We start from the raw sequence: 23,723 nt of genomic DNA on the forward strand, positions 1-23,723 counted from the left end.
AGAGATGAAGAAAGATGTGAAAAGCCGGCATACAACTGAGTGCAATGAATAGCCTGTAAAGCTTGGCATTGCACTGTCTGTGGTTCAGTAGCAAAGATTTGTGCATGAATTAGAATTCTAATACTACTTAGACTCTAGCTCTAGCTCTCACTTTGTCCTTTCTTTTCTTTTCGTTCTCAAATTTTTCTGATATAAAGTGAACTAAAATCTTCTTTTAAAACTTTAAACAAAAGAAGTTGAAAAGAGAAGAGCAATAGGCAGGTGTTTCTCTATGTGATTAAGAGATTCTGCTTTATATCAAACCTCTGTAAGTTAATAAAATGTTCAAAAAAACCAAAAACTTCTTACATACAAAGAACTAAAACTGTCTTAAAATCACAGCTGTCTAGCCTAATGTGAAGTACTGCAATACAAACTGAATGAGATGAAATATTTACTTTAATCACATTACTTGCAGAGTAATAAAGGTGAAAGCAGCTATTCTTAATGCTTAAAGGGATAGGTTCTTACTCTCCTATACCTTGTATTGAAATCAGGAAATAAGAAATAGCAAAATAAGACTACCATGAGGCCTAAATCAACCCTAATAGAATGAAGTCAGACAATAACCAAATTCCGATAACGTATAAAAAGTGAATATGCTCTGACTAAACAAAAGAAAAAAGCAATCCAACAACAAGCCTTTGAAAATATTTCTAAAATTTTACACTCGAGGGGGGAGGGGAGCATGGGCAATATATGTAACTTTAACACTTGTATCCCCACAATACGCTAAAATAAAAATAATAAAAATAAAAAAATAAATTAAAAAAATGAAATTTTATGACTGGTAGCAGGATAAATGTTCTAGAAGTAAAAATAATTGGTGTGATTAAAGAAGTGAAAAGGGTGACATTTACTATAATTCATTCAGCTGACTAATCTGTTTTAATCCATCTATGCTGAGGACAAATTTCCTAACCACATAAATACATTTTCATTTTGAATAGCTAGAGTCTCTGACACTGTCATTAATTCTATATATTGCAACCTATAGGGCTCTATGCTAAGTACATCACAGGGGCTATGAAATACACATTCAAAGTTTGCACAGAGACCACCCAAGAATAAATTGAAACCTAGACTTAAAACCCTGAAATACTTTAAAATAAACAAAATTTGTCTTTAAAATAGAAAAACAAGATTTAAATTATTAAATAAATATTCATATTAATTCTTACTCACCTGGTACTGGGCCATTAATGCCAAAGGATTATTACTTTGGCTGTTATCAAATGTTAAAACATCAAAAACTCCAACACAATTTACTCGCAACCTTTAAGGACCAGAGAATTTAAGAAAATAATTACAGTTAAGTTTTTTTTAATTGTATACTAATGGAAATTTAACATTCCCTATAATATTAGGAAAGATCTCAGACTGTTTAGTCTATATCCATCCCCACCCCCACATCATCCACCATTTTAGAAATGAGGAAATTAAGGCTCAGAGATAGGTCTACTGTTACAAAAGTGAGTAAGTGATAAAGCCAGAACTATAACTAACATCTTTTGACTAACAGGCCAGTGTTCTTTTCACCACTCCAAGCTTTTATTACATATCCACAAAAGAGAACTAGTTTCCTAACATTTGATAAGATGTACCAGGCACTGTTCTAACCATTTTACATGTATTAACTGATTCAAATCTCTCAATAACCTTATCAAACAGGTACTTCATAAATGAGGAAAATGAAGTTAATATTAGCATTTGTCTAATAAGGTTATGAAAATACAACTTGAAGAAGTTACTTGTCCAAGATTATATAGATAGTAACTAACAAAGCCTGGCTACAGACCCAGGTAGCCTGGTACCAGATCTTCTGCTATGCTGTCCAAGACAATTCTCAAAATTAACAGTATGTCAAAACTCAGGTAAAATCAAGACTGATAACTCTGTATCAGTGGTTCTCAAAGCATGGGACTCAACCAGCAACAACAGCATCACTTAGGAACTTGTTAAAAACGCAAAATCTTAGGCCCCATCACAGACTTATTGAATGAAAAACTCTAGGTTTCTCAGACAATGTTCAGAGTAAAAGAAAACAATTTTAAAGGAAAAAACCTACAAAACAAAAAACTATGAGCAGAGCCCAGCAATTTATGTTTAACTCGATCAACTTAACATAATCATGAATCAATCTAGGTAATTCTGATTCATGCTAAAATTTGAAAATTATGGTTCTACATAGAAAAGTTGTATTGCTATTATTTCTGTATTCCCCAAACCCTAACATATACCTCCTTGACCCTTCCCCCAAGAGTTTTGATTAATAACCATACATTTTATTAAGAATTCAACTTTTTTTTTTTTTAAACTTACAAATGAACTCAAAGTCACAGCAGTGCTTCTGGATGGAATATATGAAAAGATAGAATTAAAACAAATCATCATGCTTTGTTTACTAAGCTGTCAAATGAAAGACGCTCAAGAAAGAAGCCAAAACTCAAATTCTAGTACCTTGTTTTGCCAGTTATCAGAATCTTTGTTGGGTCCATAACTCGACATGCCAAACCGGCTGTATGAATGGTACGCAATGCAGAACTCAGTTGGACAATGTACGCCCAAATAAGAGATTCTGGCAATAATCCTGCATGCTGTCTGGGCAATGGTCCATCGTGCTGGCCTATAAAACAAATTTAAAAATGACATCTTTATTTAAGCAACCAACTAAAAGACTGAAACACTTAAACCAAAATTAATAAAGAAAAATTCATGGCACAGCGTGTCGATTTGTGTGTGTGTGTCTGTGTGTAATTTTAGACTATAAGAAAGAGTAAGAGGCAAAGTCAAAGGTTCTTATGCCTGCGATTATATTTTTTATATTGTTAGCAGAAGGAGAGCTCTCAATGAAATGCTCTTTTCTGTTACCACAAAATGACTTAACAATAAAAATTACTTAAAGCAAGAATTTACACTTGTTAACCAAATAAATATAAATTCTGATTAAAAACAGGAACTGTAGAGATTTCTATTTTACTTAAAATGTGGATAATCCTAGCCTATATTACTGCTTAGGTATGAGAGGGCTGTTCATTCTGTGAGATATAAAAATCTCTATCATCATTTACATTGAATGTTTATTTTCTGTATACTGCTCAGCCTCCTCTATTACAGAAATGTCCATTAGACAGGAGATACCCAATTCACACACAAACCCAAATGTAAAACACTGCATGTCACTTACATGTAATGATGAAATGCAAACATAATCTGATCTACCATGAAAAGTAATCATTTTTATTCTACCAACTCTTGTAACTGCTTTCTGATAATATTTTCTAGATCACGGTTAATAGTCAAATCAGTAAAAAAGGAGGCATATAAATTTAATCCAGATTTTGTAATTATTTTCAGGGAATACAACTTTATTTTTTTGTAAACAACTTTTTGTGAATCAGGTATAAAAGCAACAAAAATAAATAATTATGGAGATAATAAAAAATAAAAGCCTATGGCTCAAGATAAAATTTCTAGTTGGAAGCACATAAAAAATTCAAAATTATTACTTAACTTGGACAGAACTGAAGATAATACACTACAGAAAATAGTTTTAGATGACTCACAAAGTGGTTCTAGTGATAAATGCCAAGACATTGTCAAAGATGACTATGAAGAATTTAATTAAAACCATTTAATCAATCTGGTAATAAGGAAAAGGAGTATTTATAGCAAACACATAGTGCTGACTGTGTGCCAGATTCTGTTCTAGTTGTTTTACCCACATCAACCCCTACGTGGTATGATTTTATTCCCATTTTCTCAATTAGTGTGTTTCTTATAACATGTGATTTTTAAATTTGTGTTAAGATAATACATTGCACAGTATAAGCAAACAGCAGACTTCCATGCATATATGGTATATTTAGGGAAGTTACCACCATTTAAACAATACTTTAAAATATTAGAAAAAGGACTGCTTCCTCTGAAAATTAAACATGAATATATCAAATAATCAGTAAACACCAAAAACAGAACTGAAATGAAAAAAAAATGTGAAAGAATGTTATCAAAGAGTGGTTCTCAACAAGGGTTGCTTTTGGCCCCCAGGACATTTGACAATGTCTGGAGATATTTTCGGTGTCACAACTGGGGTAGATGATGGGGTTCCTATTGACATGCATTAGGTAGAAGCCAGGCCAGTTAGTGAGTAGAGGTCACTGCTAAACATTCTGTAATGCACAAGACACCCCTCACCAAAATAATTATATAGCCCAAAATGTCAATAATGCTGAGGTTGAGAAACCCAGCAATAAATTAAAGCCAACAGTCATTTCACAGGTGTTACTACTAAAATAAACTTAACTCTATTCATATATAGGAAGAGTTATACCACATCCCCTTCAACAAAATTATGTGTCTACAGATGACATTGCAAAAGGAAAAAAAATGACCACACCACATGAGCAGATTTTTAATGTGGAACAGCCACGTAACCACAGCTTTCTTTTTTCAACTGTCAGAAGGCAGAAAGCAAAGTTACAAGCAAACAGAAGTAATATATTTTTTATGTATAATTAAAGTCTTTAAAAGAGCCACAATCTAAAAAATACTTTAATGTGGACTTAAATCTTTCATCTCCCTCCATTAATTTCTATTAGTTACATATTCGAAATCTTAAAAAGATTAAAAATCATAGTAAAGAATGTCATGCTTCTTTCTTGCCCCCAAACCAGAAAATGAGACCGTCCCCATATATATATAATACTAATAGACATCTCAAAATGGATTTACTGTTTCTCAGAAATCATTTACCCTTTAATACACATTTGTTAGAATATAACTAAAATATTGTGGTTCTTTGCAAAAGCTGAATGATAAAATGATTCATTAAGTAAATATCAGAAAGGGGCAAAAAACAAAAAAAGGAAAAAGGGAAAATATAACGTAGTAAAGTTACTTGAAAATCTATTTTGAAAACTGATTCCATAAGTAACATGGAATCCTACCTTTAAACAAAAGTATTTGTTTAGGAAAATAATTACATAAATGATGATACATAGTCACAGTAGGAATCACTAAATTATATTCAGAGAATAAAAACTAGGTGAAAATACTTATAATAAATGAAAGATACGATGATATAAAATGATAAAGCAATGCAAAGGTAGACAAAAACAAAACAAGACTAGAAAGAAATATATCAAAAGATTCATAATGCTTGTATTTTAGCAGTGAAACCATAAGGATTTTTCTTTTAAATTTATTAAATTTTCCAAATAGGCTATATGTGGTGGTGTGAGCCTATAATCCTAGCATTCTGAGAGGCTGATATGGGAGGAGTGCTTGAGCTCAGGAGTTCAAAACCAGCCTGAGCAAGAGTTTCTTTTCTTTCTATTTATTTATTTGTTTTTTAAATCCACATATGAAAAAACTGTTCAACAGACCCTGTTTCTACTAAAAATAGAAAAATTAGCCAGGTGTCATCGGGTATGCCTGTATTCCCAGCTACTCTAGAGGCTGAGACAGGAGGATTGCTTTAGCCCAGGAGTTTTTAAGGTTACAGTGAACTATGATGATGCCACTACATTCAACCAAGAGTGACAGAGCAAGACTCTGTCAAAAAAAGAAAGAGGAGAGAACAGGGGGGAGGAGAGGAAAGGGGAGAGGAGGGGAGAGGAAAAGAAAGATTCAGAAAGCTCATTTTTAAAAGAAAATCATATTCAGAGGGAAAACAATTTTTAACATATTCTCAGTTATTTCAAATACCAGATATTTATGAGTATTTCACAACTCATCTCATCTCAGTAAATCCACAAAATCCATTATTTCCTAACTTTCTTGCAGATCAACTCCATTTCTTTGAGATAATTCTTTTAAAAATGTAAGCGTTTTTAAGCTGAGTGATTACAGGGATAAAATTATATATATTTTACAACACAAAGCTATCGTTCCACTGAGCAAAAGCATTTGCCAAATTAAAGTTTGTTTGCATCTTTTTCGTACCCCACTTTCTCTTTGTGAAATAGGCATCAGCATTAGGGTCATTAAAGTGTCTGTTCATCATGGTTTCTCCTCCAGCATGGAAATCATATGCAAACACAAGAGCTGAAAATAAAACACAAACACTCATTACTGAAATCTGGCTTCAAATAATGAGGCTCACCAGCAGAAAGATAAATTGTAAGTTACTACTCACAAGGCTCGGCAAATGCCTTAGTGGTAAATACTTCACGTAAAGTGACAATATTTGAGTGTTGAATTTTTTTCCACATATCGACCAACACCATGCATTTTGTATTAACAAGACGAAAACCTGAAAAAGAAAATTTTTCTATTACAGTAAACTGTAAATGACATCTATCATATTCCATGAGAAATAAGAAAATACCATATTTATACATTGCTTATGAGGTATTAATTTCCAAAAGAAAATAATACATTTATTTATTATCCTTTAAATTCATATGTTAAATAAATCAATTTATTCAAGAAGGTTTGAATAATCTCAGCCTAATAATATTATTATAAAAGATGATAATTTATTTCCTTACCATGTATCCTCCGAAGGCAATATGGTAGATCATCTTTGCTATTTACAGCTTTGTAGCAAGATGTAATATACCCAAAATTACTTGATTTCTGTATCCGGTTGGGGGGTGGCAGTGGTTCTAAAGGGAATAGGCTATGATAGCTATCAACTTCTGCAGGAACTGCTAAAGTAATTTGTAAGAAGACAACTTTATAAGTATAGACATTCATAAATCTCTCACAGTAACAAATCTACTATAAACAGTCATGTATTACAACATATTTTTGTATTGTAGGATAGTGTCAATGTTTATAACAATTCTATAAAACTATGGCTTCACTATCAATAAAAATAGGCATAACTAAAGTTCATACATTCAAAAATATTTCCTATCTTTTTTTTTTTTTCCTGAGACAGAGTCTCACTTTGTTGCCCAGGCTAGAGCGAGTGCCGTGGCATCAGCCTAGCTCACAGCAACCTCAAACTCCTGGGCTCAAGCAATCCTTCTGCCTCAGCCTCCCTAATAGCTGGGACTACAGGCATGTGCCACCATGCCCGGCTAATTTTTTCTCTATATATTAGTTGGCCAATTAATTTCTTTCTATTTATAGTAGAGACGGGGTCTCGCTCTTGCTCAGGCTGGTCTCAAACTCCTGACCTTGAGCAATCCGCCCACCTCGGCCTCCCAGAGTGCTAGGATTACAGGCGTGAGCCACGGCTCCCGGCCAGCCAATATTTTCTATCTTTTATAGCACAATATAAATTTGTTTCTTAAACAATTATCAGAAACAGAAAAATTAGCCAGGCATGGTGGCACATGCCTGTAGTCCCAGCTACTGGAGAAGCTGAGGGAGAAGGATTGCTTGAGCCCAGGAGTTTCAGGTTTCAGTGAGCTAGGCTGATGCCACCACAGCACTCTAGCCTGGGCAACAGAGTGAGACTGCCTAACAAAAAAAAAAAAAAAAAAAGAAAGAAAGAATGAATCTGGGTTATTGCTTAGATACTAAACATGTTTGATTCTGATGCTGAGTAAAACTCAAGATAAATTTTGCTTCTTTAACACACTGCCACGCTAAAAAAAAATTTTTTTCCCTGGGGCCATGGTGTTGTATTAAAACGAAAGGATCCTTCCTAATTTGTCATTTTTTATTGTTTTCTGTGCATGAGTGATGTGCAACCCAGTCCACATTTTTAGAATTGTCAATATTAGTTGTAACAATAAGAACGTCAACAAGATTTTCGTGAACCAACTGCAGGGTTTTGCTTCACAAGGCCCTGGGCTCAAAACTAGACTGAGTTAAATATAACTCACATGGCAGTAAAGAAAATTAAACATTTTATTTTGTACAAAATATATTTAGACAATGGTATTTAACACATAAATTATTATTTTTTAAAGTATAAAGAAATTCAAAACAAATCACATTAAGTTGGTAGTATATACATGTATGTATATGTTAGTGTGTATATCAACGTATGTTACTATAGAAGTGGCAATCTGTCCAAAACTCTTAAAAATCAATCTTTTGCTCTGTATGAACAACTCAAGGAAATTATCTCCTCAAAATAATTAAAAGATGGACAACTGATAGCAATGCTCACTTCAGGTGAATAATAGTGAAACTACCAGTAATATAAAAGCATAAGAATAGGAAACTGGTTATAAATAGGAATTAGAACAGCCATTCAGTGGAATAGTATTATTTTAATCCCCAGCAAAACACTTAAAAAAGCACCTTCTGTGCTCTGCAAAGAAAGAAAAATTGTGTTTAAGAATACATAATGCATTAAGATTTGCTCATGATACACTGTTAGGCTCCAAAAGCTGTATATCGTGAATCGAAATTTGCTATTTCATATAAAAACTAGACAGTTATACACTAAAATGTATTTAGTGGCTGGTTTCTCTACAGAGTATAAGCAATTTATTTTCCACTCTTTACAGCTCCCTATTTTCTAGAGCAAACGTGTTACCAGTTTTATAATCCAAAAAGACAAGTAGTTTTTCAATACTTCGAATAAGATTATGTTTTCAACAGAATATGCATCTATGCTTCCATTCTGTTAAATGTCTTGAATGACTTAGGAATGTTCATATTTTAAGTGAACAGAGGATAACTGAACATGTAGTATAATATATGCATAGAAAACCAATGAGCAAGGAATATAGCCGACTTTAACAATGCTAACTTTTCAGTAGAGGATTTTTATTCTTCTCTTTACACTATTCTGTATTTGCCAAACATTTTATAATAAACATGTGTAGCACTATTTTTACAAAAAACAACGCACAAGTGATAATTTTTGACCTCTGACTGGTGAGAAGTACAGGTGAAACCCTATTAAGAAAACTACCATTAATTCCAGAAGAAAGGTTCAAAATGATCCCTTCTTTGCCAAATACTTTATATTCATTATCTCTCAGCAATCCTATATGGTAGGATTCCCTGTTTCATAAAAGGAAAATAAGGACTACATGGCTTAGAGAGGGAGCTGGACACAAACAAAGGGCTCTCTGTCCCTATAGTCTTGCACTTTTACTCCCTAGATGACATTTTGGGCATAGTGCAAAACAAACATGGACTGATTCAATGTCACTTTCACTATAAAATCCAGGTCAAGTGGCATGTTTTATTGAAATAAAGATAGCATATAGCCAGAGGCAGTGAGTGGTTCCAGCTACTCAAAGGGCTGAAGCAGAAGGATCACTTGAGACAAGGAGTTCAAATCCAGCCTGGGCAACATAGAGAGATCCTGCCTTTTAAAAAACATAATAAAGTAATAAAATAAAGGCAATATAAGGAAGTATAAATACAAGTGAATATAGCTTTAAGTTTTACTTTTGCCCATTTACTACTTTTATTTGAATAATCAGTGTATTTTACACAAAGAAACCAAATGATAAATTTTGTTTTGTAGCTATTTCATTAAGGAGCACTTAATACAGGAAGTAATTAATTTCAAATTAGTAAAAATGTATTGAGCACCTACTATGCACTAATGAATGCATATTAATGAAATATGGGTTCTTTTAGAGAAAAATAAAGAACACAGATTTATACAAATCATAATACAAGGCAAAACAGCTATTAAAAAAGTACAATTCGCCATGGCACAGTTCCTAAAACTTTCACACCCATCAGAATCACCTAGAGGCTTGTTAAAGCAGTTTTTTTGCACCCCATTCCCAGAGTTTTTGATATAGTAGGTCTGAAGTGGGGTCCATGAATTTACAATTCTAAGTTGATAAACGATAATGAAAATGACGCCACTGGTTAAGAGATCACACTTTAAGAACCACTACGCTATGGAAATACAGGGAATGAAGTGATTCCCAAGGATGTTAGGAAAGCTCTCATAGAAGAATTGACATTTTTTTTACTACAAAATGAAGAATAAGAATGCTTTCAATGGGCTAAAATAAATGAAAAGGGTACTTTGTGTTAAGGGAGTAAACAGAACAATTAACTACAACCAAGGCCTGCATGTGTACAATGCATTCAAGAATGGCCAGATCTCAGGTGGTAAGAGCACAGGGTACACCACAGAGGAGGCTCATAGCAGAGATAAAGCTGAAAGGGGTACGTTGGGATCAGATCACAGGAAATGTAAATGCCATGCTAAGGACCTAAAATTTATTATGCCAAACAGTGGTATTAAAATCACCAGTGTGACAAAGAAACTGAGTAAGGGACATAATCAACTAAAAATCCTACACTTTTAATTCCTTTATCCTGCGACCACTTTCAAGCAAGTCATGATGAATTTTACAGTTTGTAGGAAAAAAATTGTGCTTTAGTAGAAAATTATCCATTATCTAAATACCCTCAGGTGTTGGATTCTGATTCTGTGGAAGATATTTTACAACCATGGATAACTGATAGCACTACAAAATAATCCTTATCTAGACATGACTATTCTGTCCTGTCCAGTAGAGGTTTAATGAACTTCCCTCCTCCCCTGTAGAAATACCAGTTTGCACATTTATTTCAATACTTCTGATCTATAACATGTCTTATGTTACTGGCTCCCCTCATGAGTTAAATATAATTTGGCACAAACTCATTTTTCTATCTATATGTAATGATTTTCTCTTTTTCTAAAAATTATCTTTTAACAACTACATTTCCCAGTCTACCCTGAAATAATTATATGTGGCCTAATATTAACCTTAAAAATGTAATGCTTGCACTATGAGACAAGAATATTCATTGTTGTTCTGTTCTTGTTTTCAATTCAATTTAATAAATGCACATAATTAAGCATGAATAAAGGGAATGGGTGCCTCCATCACTGTTAGCTATTGAAATGATTACTGTAAGGGTACTCCAGAGATAAAAACCAAGAAGAAAATCAACTTGGAAGATTACATCTCACAGAGGTGCATTCAATTTTCAGTCTGGAGCCAGACAATATTAAAAACAATGATAAAAGAAAATTTTAGTTTCTTTGTCCTATTTAACTTTATTTCCCCTCAACAAACATCACAACAGTAGGCTGGATAAGAGACACTGATAACTAAGATTCACTGCAGTAAATCTGCAGCGGGGTTTCTCAACCTCAGCACTACTACTATCTTGGACTGGATAATTCTTTGCTGTGAAGGACTATACTGTACATTGTAGGATGTTTGGCATTGGTAGCAGCCCTGGCTTCTATCCACTAGATGCCAGTAGCATCCTGCTTCTAGTGATGACAACCAATAATGTTTCAGACATTGGCAAAGTCCCCTGAGGTGGGTAAAATCATTCCTGGTTGAGACCCACTGATCTATGGGAAACAGATTATGGGAAACAGATTATGACTTCAGAGTTGAGAAGTACTAATTTAATGAAAGTATAAAGTATGAAATATAAAATGAAAAGAATGAAGATAGCAAGACCAAAGATTAATAAATGAATCAACATGAGACTTGAAGGTTAATAAAACAGTCAACATGAGGAATTAAAAAGATCAAAGTTAGAGAAACAACAAAAGAAACATTTTATTAAACAATGTTTGAATCCCAGTGCACGGGATTAGATTAATTATAGCCTTGACTTTGTGACACTCAAATCAATTAGTCCATGTCTATGCACGACCTGCTTTTATTTAATTCTTCTTTTTTTTTTGAGACAGAATCTAATGCTGTTGCCCGGGCTACAGTGCTGTGGCATCAGCCTAGCTCACAGTAACCTCAGACTTCTGGGCTCAAGCGATCCTTCTGCCTCAACCTCCCAAGTAGCTGGGACTACAGGCATGCGCCACCATGCCCAGCTAATTTTTTCTACATATTTTTAGCTGTCCAAGTAATTTTCTTTCTATTTTTTTTAGTAGAGACGGGGTCTCCCTCTTGCTCAGGCTAGTCTCAAACTCCTGAGCTCAAACGATCCACCCTTGGCCTCCCAGAGTGCTAGTATTACAGGCATGAGCCAACTCACCCGGCCTATTTAATCATTCTTAATAATGTAATAAGTACCTGTAAACTCTGTACCCAAAACAAAAGGCTCAGACCTTTACTATAACCTACATCTAACCCATATGGTCCTCTATACAAACCTCTGCTTTCCTTCTCTCTCCCTTCCATTCCTTTTTGTATAGTTGTATTAATCTACATGTATTTCTCAAAAATATATTATATATGTAGGTATATGTATGAGTATATGCATATATACATACATAAATAATACATATAATTTTAAGTTTATAAAAAGGTATGTAGTCTCTTATAACTCACTTTTTTACTTATTACATTACTTTCTCTGCATTGTTGCATGACGGTATACTTTCCTCATTTAAATTGCTGTAACATTCCACTGTCTGACAATATCACAATTAATTCATCCACTATCCTTCAAATGGGCATTTGGATTGCTCAAGGTTCCTGCTTCTGTGAACACTGTTTTATGAATATCTTGTACATTTTCCAATTGATAATATACAGCAGTTTGCCTCTATCTAGGAGCAGAACTGCTGGATAAGAGGGTATACAGATATTCAACTTAAGGAGTTTTCCAAAGTAGTTATAGGTTCACCAATTTATACTATCCCCACCAATATACACAAGAACCTGTGGATCCAGATCCTAACACTTTAAGAAAAATTTTTTCAAATTATTATGGGTATATAATAGTTGCATATATTTTTAATTTCTGAGATGGGGTCTCACTCTGTCATTCAGGCTCCAGTACAATAGTGTGATCATAGCTCACTGCAGCCTCAAACTCCTCCTGCCCCAGATTCATGAATGGTTGAGACTATAGGTGAGCACGCATGGCTAATATTCTTTTATTTTTTTAGAGTAGAGTTCTCGCTGTGTTGCTCAGGCTGGTCTCAAATTCCTGGCCTCAGATGATCATACTGCATTGATGGGATTATAGGTGTGAGCCACGGTGCACAGCCCCTAATCCTTTTTAATTTTTTACATGGTCAGACTTCAAAATGATCTTACTTGTACTTCCCTAGCTGTGATGTTCAACATCTCTTCATGTATTTATTCAACATATGAGTTTCTTCTTCCATAAAATGCCTATTCTGATCTTTTGGCCTGTTTTCTATTGAGTTGTTTGTGATCTTACTAATATGTAAGAGTTTTTTATATTCAGTTGTGTACATTGCAAATATGTCCTTTCAAGTGTTGGTTTTTGTTTGTTTTTTTTTAACTATAGATGTCTTTAGATAGTTTTAAATTTTAATTTAGTAAAATTTATTAGTACTTTCTTTTAGAGACAACAAGCTTTGTGTTCTGTATAGGAAATCATTCCTTACTAAAAATGTTAAACCCTTGGGTTGAATTAAACTGTTATAATAAAAATGTGGGCCTGGTGTGGTGGCTTACACCTGTAATCCTACCACTCTGGGAGGCCTAGGCGGGTGGATCATTTGAGTTCAAGACCAGCCTGAGCAAGAGACCCTCGTCTCTACTAAAAATAGGAAGAAATTAGTTGGACAACTAAAAATATATAGAAAAAATTAGCTGGGCATGGTGGCGCATGCCCAGCTCCTCAGGAGGCTGAGGCAGGAGGATTGCCTGAGCCCAGGAGTTTGAGGTTGCTGTGAGCTAGCTAACACCACAACATTCTAGCCCAGGCAACACAGTGAGACTCTGTCTCAAAAAAAAAAAAAAAAATTCATTTATATTGTATAGTAAGAGTTTTAAAGTTTTGTCTCAGACATGTAAGTTCTTAATCTATTTGGAGTTGATTTTTCATGTAGCTTGAGATAATGATCCAATTTTATCTTCTCCATATAGAAAGCATTTTTTCAATGCCTTTCTTTCCCCACTGCCTTGCCACCTTTATCACAGAATGTGTCTGGGCTCTGTTTAGCCTGTTTCATTAATCAATTTGTCTAACCCTGTGCCAATACCACAATGTTTAGTTACTATACACTCAAACCAAGCCCCTCCTTCCCCAATAAACCTGTGGATTCTTCATATGAACATGAACTATAATCATATCCTTCAAAGTGCCTTGGAGAGTCTTGGCCCTTTAGTCTTTGGTAAATTTTATGTTTTATGAAAAATGCTTTTATGAAAATTCTATTATGATTTGACTGGAATTATAATGAATCCATAACGCAATGTAAAAAAACTGTCACCTTGCACATTATATCTCCTTAATCATGATTAGAGTATTTCACTTTTTTTATTTATGTTATTTAATACCTCTTAATAAATCTTCTCTGTTGAGATCTTACACATCATTTGTTGTATTTATTCCTAGGTACTTCTATTGCAAAACCATTTCCAAAAGCATTTTCTTTAAATTATATTTTGAAGTTAACTGGGTACTGCTCTATAGAAATGCAACTCATGTATTAATTTTATATCCAGCTAGTTTCTAAGCTCTTATTTCAAATAATGCCTAACTTACAATCACATGATTTACAGAGGACAAGTTTATTTTCTCCTTTCTGATCTTTATGCCTCCAATCTTTTCAAATTTTTGCCCTCGCTTAGGCCTCAACTACAATGTTAAATAATTAAGAAAAATTCCAACCTGAACATTTCAAAGGTTATGACAGGTAAGTCCCCTGTCCATCTAAACCATAAAGATCAATCTGAACATAAAACAGCCATATTCCTTTTACTTCTTTGGCAAGCACGGTAACACATTCTGGACTACTAGGCTGAACCCTTGATTACAACCAAGTATTTTAATATTATCTCTATGGCAAATGCATTCCTACTGTATTATTTATAATGTTTTACTAAATTATATTATATTTAATTTACACAGAATAAGCTAGGGAAAGAGATTTTAATACTCTGGGAAATGTTGTGGTACAGTGAGAAAACCTTGGTTTAAATCCTGACCCAGCCAGATATTTGTTAGCCACTGTTCCTAAAAGCAAGTGACTCAGCCTGTCAACTTCAGTCTTCTTCTTCTTTTTTTTTTTTTGAGACAGAGTCTCGCTTTGTCGCCCAGGCTAGAGTGAGTGCCATGGCGTTTGCCTAGCTCACAGCAACCTCAAACTCCTGGGTTCAAGCAATCTTGCTGCCTCAGCCTCCCAAGTAGCTGGCACTACAGGCATGCGCCACCATGCCCGACTAATTTTTTCTATATGTATTAGTTGGCCAATTAATTTCTTTCTATTTATAGTAGAGACGGGGTCTTGCTCTTGCTCAGGCTGGTTTCAAACTCCTGACCTCGAGTGATCCGCCTCCCTCGGCCTCCCAGAGAGCTAGGAGTCTTCTTCATATGTAAAATGGAGATAATATGTCACAGGATGTTTGTAAGGGATAAATTAACAATTATAATGGACTTTAAAAGGAAAGATGAATCAACTTGCATTTTACCTGGCATATCTGCTTGATCAATTTGAGCCATTGTTATTAAATGTCTGTTGATCAGCTCCTAAGAAAAGGAAATAAGTATATTTATATTATATCTAAACACAGATTCTAAAATCCTTATTTCCTATTATAACTAAATAGTAAGTATTAATAGTCCTGGCATGTGTACTTTTTAATATTGATATTAAGATATAACACTTCTAAAGAAGGTAAGATGTCTAAATTCCAGTCCTAGATAGACCTGCCTGTATGTAAGGTTGGGTTATATAACCCAAAGCATATGACTATGTGGCTGAAAATTTAAGGTCGTAAGCTGGTCAAAATTAGTTCTAAAAACATTATACTGGTAGAATTACTTCTATGAAACAAAAATATTTCCTAGATTCTGAGTATAAAATGAAATTCTACATATCAACACCTAGCCATTTTCCAAATAAAACAAAAAACAAATAAAACTTACATTTTAAAAATACTGAGCTAACTTAAAATGAAATTCATTTCTGAGCCAAACTACCTATTCTCAACCTATATCTATCAGCAAAAAGTTACTTGAAGGATGGAAATCATTTAAATTATTTATATACTTCAAAGAGCCCTTTCAATAGAAAGAATATGAACTATAAAATATGGCCCATTTAAGTGGCCATTTTATGTTTTATATCCTAACATATAATTACTTGAAATTTTCTTTAAAAATAGGTTTCTTTAAATAAGTATACTGATTAAAACTTACACATTCTAAATTCCACCTGCTTTAGTACATCGTATTTGATTAAACAATGATTTGAAAAGAGCTCTCTCCTTTCCCGTTCTCTGATAAAGCACAATAGACATTAAGTATTTCTACTATGAATTCTGAAAGCATACCTGTCGAAGTTCATCAGCCATGAAGAAGGAAGGTGCATTTGCTTTTGGCTGCATATAAGCAACATGAGGTGCAGTTGGAGGATAAATATGATAGTTTGGAAATACCTGAAAAGGTAGGGAGGGGGAAAATGTAATTGCTAATTTTTTCAATTGATAAGCTTTATCATTGTTTTGATAACATTTTAATCTATACATGATAGTGCTAAATTTTAAAACATTTTATATCTTTAAACAATAATTTCAATAGAATTAACCTCAGAGAAAAGCTGTTAACAGAATACTTTCTGGATAAACTCATTTTTTAAAAACTCTTATATTTCAATAATCAATTTTTCAAAATTAATGAGAAAGGAAACATTTCTTCAGATATAGTAAAATTTAAGCTCCAATGAGAAGGCAAACGTAGCTCGTTGGAAGAAATGTTACACAGTCAGCCCTCCGTATCTCTGCAAATACTATGCCATTTTATATCTGGGACTTGAGCATCTGTGGATTTTGGTATCTGAGGGGGGTGCTGGAACCAATCCCCCTGAGTGATGACTGTACAAACAGTTTATAGGTATTTTTTGAAAGCAACTGAAAGAAAAAAGAAAGAAAAGAAAGGAATGAAAGAAAGAAATTAAAGGTGTTTGGGTACAGCAAGATAATGAAGTAACAAACTAACACTGCCCCTGTGACCCCCAAAATTGCCCCCTTCCTAGGCTTTTTGCAGCCAACCTAAACAAAGTGCCAAAACCTGTAAACACTTCAAACTACAACAATGAGAAGGACCAACTTATTCTAGGTAAGCAGTTTACTGAATAGAAGGATGCAACAATACATGTTATCTTCCAATACAATATCAAAGCACATTTTAAAATATCTTTTCTCTTTTTTTATTCTTTCATTTTAAAAACAAATTTTTTTTCCCCACTTTTAAGAATGAATTCAGCTAACTGCTGTTGCCCACAGATTATACTGCTCTGGATCTCAACTAGGAAGTAGTTTTGCAATACTTCTAAGGTTTCCTTTAACCTGTATCTGCAGGGAGAATAACCTCCTTTGTCTTGCTTTAGTTTTCCTTACATCACACAGCACTATTTGGCTTAACTACTTCAGGTTTGCCCTGAGCATATTTTAAAGAGGGGGTTGAGGAGTAAAAACGTCATAAAAATGTGCCATATTAATATCTATAAAAATAGCTAGATAGTTTTGTGACAAAACTAAATTTCTTCTTTCTAAAAATGTGATAAAATACAATAAAATGTAAATGAACATAAAATATAATAAACCAAAAGGTGGGAGGGTGGAAAACACTGATGGATCCTTACTTGAAAGAACCAAGGGAAGTCTCTGCTCTACCTACCTACCTCAATTATTTGACCTGTTTGGAAAGCTGTTCTGTCAACCTTTTCTTTTATTTAATTAAATTATATTATTCTTTATTTTATTAAATTGATTTTTTCTTTTTTAATTCATACTTAAGTTTATAAGATCTAAAATTCTGTCAACTTTTGAAAGATCTCTAATTAAAAAAAAAAACAATCCACAAAACTATTAACTCTTTTGTTATTTTTTTAAAAAGTAGTTTACATGATTTCCAAGTACTTCTATAAATGTTTTCACATTTATTTCTCACAGGGTCATCAGGCATTATTACTGTCTTCACTTTACAACTGGATAAAGAGTCTCGTAAGTACTAACATGCAGGAGTCCCAAAACAATGGTAGAGCCAGGTTTGTAAATATTTCAAAAGAAAGGAAAGAAAAGAAAGGAAAGAAAGAAACCTGTTCTCTTTGCACTCAAATTACCTTTTAGTAAAATACTAAATTTAATCAAAATAAGTTGTTAACCAAACTTGAGGGATCAAAATCTGCCTACTGAAATCCAAATAACTTTCCATGTAGGCCTACTGTCTATGATAGTTGAGTGTCTACAGTTTAGATCAGCTTCCATATTTTAATGAAATCTGGATTTCACACTCATGAGCTCTTCATCTACTACTTATTTTCCTAGAGTAAATAAAATGATTTTTCAATATGGACAAAATAATGAGGCTAAAAAGGTATAATTTATGTAACATGACAATACTTCCCTATTCTTCTACCTCTTCCAGCTCCCCAACACCCTGCCCTTTCCCTCTTCCTGGCTCCTGTTCCTTCTCTCTCTCAGGACATCACTAACTCACTCTGGAAGAAATCTTTCCTCCCGGGCATGTTCTTCCTCTCTTGGTCTTTGTATTTATGTTTTGTCTGGGTCTACACATTCCTGTTTGTTTCATGATTCTTCTTTTTCTCTTCTTCACCAGTCCTTTGGTAGCTGTCTCCTCATCCCCAGTCATGGCTCCCTTTGGTCTGAATCTTCTCCCTCCTTAGCAATGACCCATATCACAGGCTCCTTATCACTGTGTCACTCTACCACCCAGAGATCTAGCTGTTAAATCACTGCCACATCCTAGGTATGAGTTTATCATCAGTCTGCTTTCAATAACTACTGATAAGATACCATCTACTTTCTCTAACATCTTACTAGAGGTAAAATTACCTATATCTATAAACAAGTATCAGTGAATATCAACTCTAGCTGGCACAAGTACTAGGTAACCCCATAAGCAAAACATGCCACGAAGTACTAGATGTAAATTATAATAATTTCTGATTAAACCAGATTTGTCCAAAACTAGAGTTATTGGTATGGCAGAACTAGATTTAGCTGAAGAGATATGAAGAAGAAACTAGAATTCTTATCTAAGTTAGAAAATGAGATACTTTTTCACATCACAATAAAAAGATGCAAAAGGGGGTAAACTTCCTCATTAATGAGATTAATTATAAGACTATAATTTCCTCTTTAATGCAGACATACCATCCCAGTCAAAGGTGCTGGAGTTGTGTCTGTATAGAAGTAAGTCGTCCCACCGACAGTTTCCTTTTGGATCACCTGACCAGAAGATGGAGTCTGAGAAACAGGATTATTAACAGGTGTAGAGGCACTAGAAGGCACCATGTAACTTGCTGGATTTGGAGTGTGACTTCTTCTTCTGGGAGCAGGAGAAGTATGTGGAGTAATCTTGGGGGAATGAAGAGGGGAAGATCCAGCAGACAATGACATTCCTGAAGAAGATGTAAAAAAGTTTCTTAATAGAGCACTAATTAGTTTTAGAGAAAAAAATATGGAAAATTAAAATGCAAACATTCATTTGGAAAAAACGTCATCTTTAACAAATTTTAAGAGCAAAGATAAATGACATAATTTTGTCTTGCTTTATTTTAGAAAAGGCACTGATTAAATTTCTTTTTTCAAATGTAGTAAATTTCCAAATAAATCAGCAAATTTATTGCAAGAATAGTCTCCTCCATACCAAGGTTTACCTTAGAAACTTCAATGGTAAGTCATCAAAAATTTAATAAATTAATTTAATTGAAAAGTGGGAAATAACAGAACTTGGACTCTACATCAAATTATGCCTTTTATAAAAGTCTTACAAAAAAGACTTATAAAGACATATAAAAAAAGGGCCGGGCACAGTGGCTCACACCTGTAATCCTAGCACTTGGGGAGGCCAAGGCGGGCAGACTGATCTAGGTCAGGAGTTCGAAACCAGCCTGAGCAAGAGCAAGACCCTGTCTCTACTATAAATGGAAAGAAATTAATTGGCCAACTAATATATATAGGAAAAATCAGCCGGGCATGGTGGCACATGCCTGTAGTCCCAGCAACTAGGGAGGCTGGGGCAAAAGGATTGCTTGAGACCAGGAGTTTGAGGTTGCTGTGTGCTAGGCTGACGCCATGGCACTCACTCTAGCCTGGGCAACAAAGGGAGACTCTGTCTCAAAAAAAAAAAGATATATAAAAAAGGACTTTTATAAAAGGCATAATTCCTTTTGTATTAAGAATCACTTTTTCTGCTTGTTTGTAAGAACATAAACATGTAAAAAAATAAAAATAAAATAAAATAAAGAATCACTTAAAATTGTGACTGATAATACAATTACCACATCCCCCCAAAAATTACAGTATTAAAAATCCAAATTATCTAATAAAGATCTACTAGATTTCTTTCAGCCAAATACAATTAACAAAATTGTTTGAAAAAGTAAAAAAACAAAATTTAGTCTAAGTTGAAATTTAAATGCTGTACTTTTTTTTAATCGCAGTATACTGTTTTGATGCTTTTTTGTCTTTAAATAAGCATAAACTAAAACAATCAAAATTTCCTCAGATGCGTACTTTTTAAAATTAGGCCAAATGATACCATAATGTTCTACTGGAAGTTATACTCAACCACAACCAATAGGAAACCATTACATGCAGAGCACCCTCTATTATGAATCTATGTGGATAAAGGGAAAGACCAGCGGTCTTTACCCATCAAGGAGATTCCAAGCTAGCTTAGAAAACAAGACCAGCCTCATGTAAAAGACATAAAATGACTTAAATAAACACTCAAATATAAATTAATGTACCGCAACCTACATGCATAAATGTAGACGAAATGAAAATTAATTAAACCAGGTAGAGTTAATCAAAGGCTTAAGAGAGGTGATCAGTTCTGAACAGATTGAAAAGGGTATCCAGAGCTACAGTTACACTTGCTGAAATAACAGGCTTATTCAGGAATTGTTTCCTGGCCATTTTGATGAATTCTTAAAAACCTTCACAACTGAAGTAAGACTGAAGAAGACACTACCTTACAATCCAAGAAAAAAGTTACCAAAATGCCTCTGGGTCACAGAATTATGATCCACAAGGATATATGTTGCAACTTCTAATAATTCATAAGACACTAATATTATGTTCTGAAAAACATGTAGGTGAAAATATGCAAAAATATGCAGAGAACTTAATTTACACTTATCTTTTCTCTGGATAGAACTTTGTACTTTCTAAAGAGCCTGGATATAATTATTTCATCTGACTTTCTGAGCATTTAAGTAGGTAGGTAGGTCAGATTACAAACATTACAGTACAGATCAGAATTTAGACAAAGGCAGTTTATGTTATTTAACAAAGGACATATGGTCAAGTCAACAGCAAAGCTGGACTCAAACCTAAGTCTCTAAATCCCTACTCTAGTACTCCTACTGCTATAACACAATGTCTGCTGCACTAAAATTAAAATAGACCAGAAATTCTCAAGTATGTCTTTTGTGTGTGTGTGTGAGAGACAGGCCAGGCTGGAGTGCAGTGGTGCTAAGGTAGCTAAGGTAGCTCACCATAACCTCAACCTCCAGGGCTCAAGTGATTCTCCCATCTCAGCCTCCCAAGTAGCTGGTAGTACAGAATATGAGCCACTGCACTTGACTAATTTTTTAAATTATTATTATTATTTTTAATAGAGATAGGGTCTTGCTATGTTGCCCAGAATAGTCCCAAACTCCTGGACTCAAGGGATCCTCCTGCCTCAGCCTCCACTTCTCAAGGTGTTGGGTTTATATGCATGAGTCACCATGCCTGGCCTCAAGTATGTCTTAAATATATTCAAAAGAAATGTTAAAAACAAAAAACTCCTTTTTTAAAAAACAATGTTTATGAAAAAGCCAAGTTACTATATTAAAATAAGCTTAATTTTTCTTATTTTTTTTTTAACTATACCAGAGCTACATTTTTATCTAGCTCTATATATTATACATTTAATGGCAGGTTAATCCCTACAGCGAATATTCTACTAGACTATTTTCAAAGGATAACTACTCCCCATTTATCTAAAATGAAATGTAATTAGACAGTTTTTCCTAAAGCTAGTCTCTAAGCCTTTCCAAGGTAAAACTGGCCAAGTCATCAAAGATTAGTATTTGATTAGTATTTGTTTACTATCCTTACATTAAGCAACACAACAAATACAGCTACATTCCTGAGTACTTTTCATGTGTCAGGCACTAATCTAAGGGCTCCACATGCATCTTCACAACCATTCTGTGAGGTAGGTATAGTGTGTTCATTTCACAGAGGAGAAGAAAACTAAATTAAAGATCAAAAGAATTACTATAAGGACACATTAATTAAACAACAGAATCAAAATTCAAACCCAGGTCTATTAGATTCCAAATGCTATGCTCTCAGCCAATATACTATATAGTTGCCAATTCTTCAGCTTTAGAGGAAATAATAGAAAGGGAATCTATTATACTTTATATTAGTGCTTAGCTCTAGTATACTTAAGCCATGTGGGTTGGGGGAGCTGCATATGGGCTGAAGGGAAGGATTCTCATACCACAGTAGGTATATAAGTGAGACAAAAATTAGAATCTCTTTTATTGCTGAATACATGAAAAGAGATTACCAAAAGCAATCAAAGATCAGGTAAGAAGGAAATTTGTGGATAGCAGAATTTATACTATAGAACATCAAAATTTCTCTAAAGAATTTTTAATTTTGTGAAGTTATTTTATTATAAAGTAGAAGAACGGAAATTTGAGTTTCTATATCTGAGCTAAGCTTGGCCAGAGTTACTTAAATACATTCAAAATATAAGCTGGGTGTGGTGACATGCACCTGTAGGTGGGAGGATCACTTGAGGCCAGGAGTTCAAGGCTGGAGTGTGTTAGGATCAAACCTGTGAATAGCCGCTGCATTCCAGCCTGGATAATATAGTGAGACTCCATCTCTTAAAAAAAAGAAAACAAAAAGAAAAAGAAACAAGAAAAGAGAAATCCAAAATAAAACACAACAGTAAGCATCACCACCCATAAAGACAACAGGATATTTAAATTATGTAGACAGCTAGAAATGAAATTAACCACCGTATTACTGAAAAAACAAATCTAATCACAAAAGGCACACCACTGTGCCAGCTACCCATTTTATAAGTGTGTTAAAAGGATTGAGTAAAATATCCACATATCTACTTGGAGAGAGGTATTCTGTACTTAGAATAATGAAGACAATAAGCACAACATACAAATTCTTAAGGCCTACATATAAAACTAAGTTATAAACAACATGAAAGTAGAACCGCACTATACAAATAGTTAAAAATAAGGAACTCGAATTAAACAGATTCTGCTTAAATGAAAGAAAATTGATTAAAAGTTCAGAATTTTTAGTTAAAAATGACATCTCCCACTGTATATTATTTCATGTTTAACCAGAGGGATCTTTACTAAAAGGATTTCAAGAATCCACTTAATAAAATTGACAGTTTTCGGCCGGGCGCGGTGGCTCACGCCTGTAATCCTAGCACTCTGGGAGGCCGAGGTGGGCGGATTGCTCGAGGTTGGGAGTTCGAAACCATCCTGAGCGAGACCCCGTCTCTACTAAAAATAGAAAGAAATTAATTGACCAACTAAAAATATATATACAAAAAATTAGCCGGGCATTGTGGCGCATGCCTGTAGTCCCAGCTACTTGGGAGGCTGAGGCAGCAGGATTGCTTGAGCCCAGGAGTTTGAGGTTGCTGTGAGCTACGCTGACGCCACGGCACTCACTCTAGCCAGGGCAACAAAAGTGAGACTCTGTCTCAAAAAAAAAAAAAAAAAAATTGACAGTTTTCTATTAATAATGATGCATATCAGATACATTATAATAGAAATCTGTTTTTCTTCATTAGAAATCTCTTATCTCTCATATGTAAATATTCTCATAATTTTT

General features: G+C 34.1%; 1 protein-coding gene across 6 annotated transcripts in view; it reads right to left on the reverse strand.

Annotated features, from left to right (window-relative positions):
- PAN3 (poly(A) specific ribonuclease subunit PAN3) overlaps positions 1 to 23,723 on the reverse strand; it is a 138,431-nt gene that overhangs the window by 17,605 nt on the left and 97,103 nt on the right. For 5 of the 6 annotated variants that reach the window (XM_012742299.3, XM_012742300.3, XM_012742301.3 and 2 more), the window contains 8 exons: positions 18,999 to 19,246; positions 16,155 to 16,259; positions 15,291 to 15,348; positions 6,534 to 6,695; positions 6,179 to 6,295; positions 5,986 to 6,087; positions 2,500 to 2,665; positions 1,225 to 1,315 (listed from right to left, as the gene is read on the reverse strand). In XM_012742299.3, coding sequence (XP_012597753.1) covers positions 1,225 to 1,315; positions 2,500 to 2,665; positions 5,986 to 6,087; positions 6,179 to 6,295; positions 6,534 to 6,695; positions 15,291 to 15,348; positions 16,155 to 16,259; positions 18,999 to 19,246 — 1,049 coding nt within the window. The remainder of the gene's footprint in view (positions 1 to 1,224; positions 1,316 to 2,499; positions 2,666 to 5,985; positions 6,088 to 6,178; positions 6,296 to 6,533; positions 6,696 to 15,290; positions 15,349 to 16,154; positions 16,260 to 18,998; positions 19,247 to 23,723) is intronic. The other variant, XM_020290457.2, reaches the window with a different exon arrangement.

Source organism: Microcebus murinus, chromosome 13 (assembly GCF_040939455.1).
Source record: "Microcebus murinus isolate Inina chromosome 13, M.murinus_Inina_mat1.0, whole genome shotgun sequence".
In the NCBI taxonomy this organism is placed as follows: Eukaryota; Metazoa; Chordata; class Mammalia; order Primates; family Cheirogaleidae; genus Microcebus; species Microcebus murinus.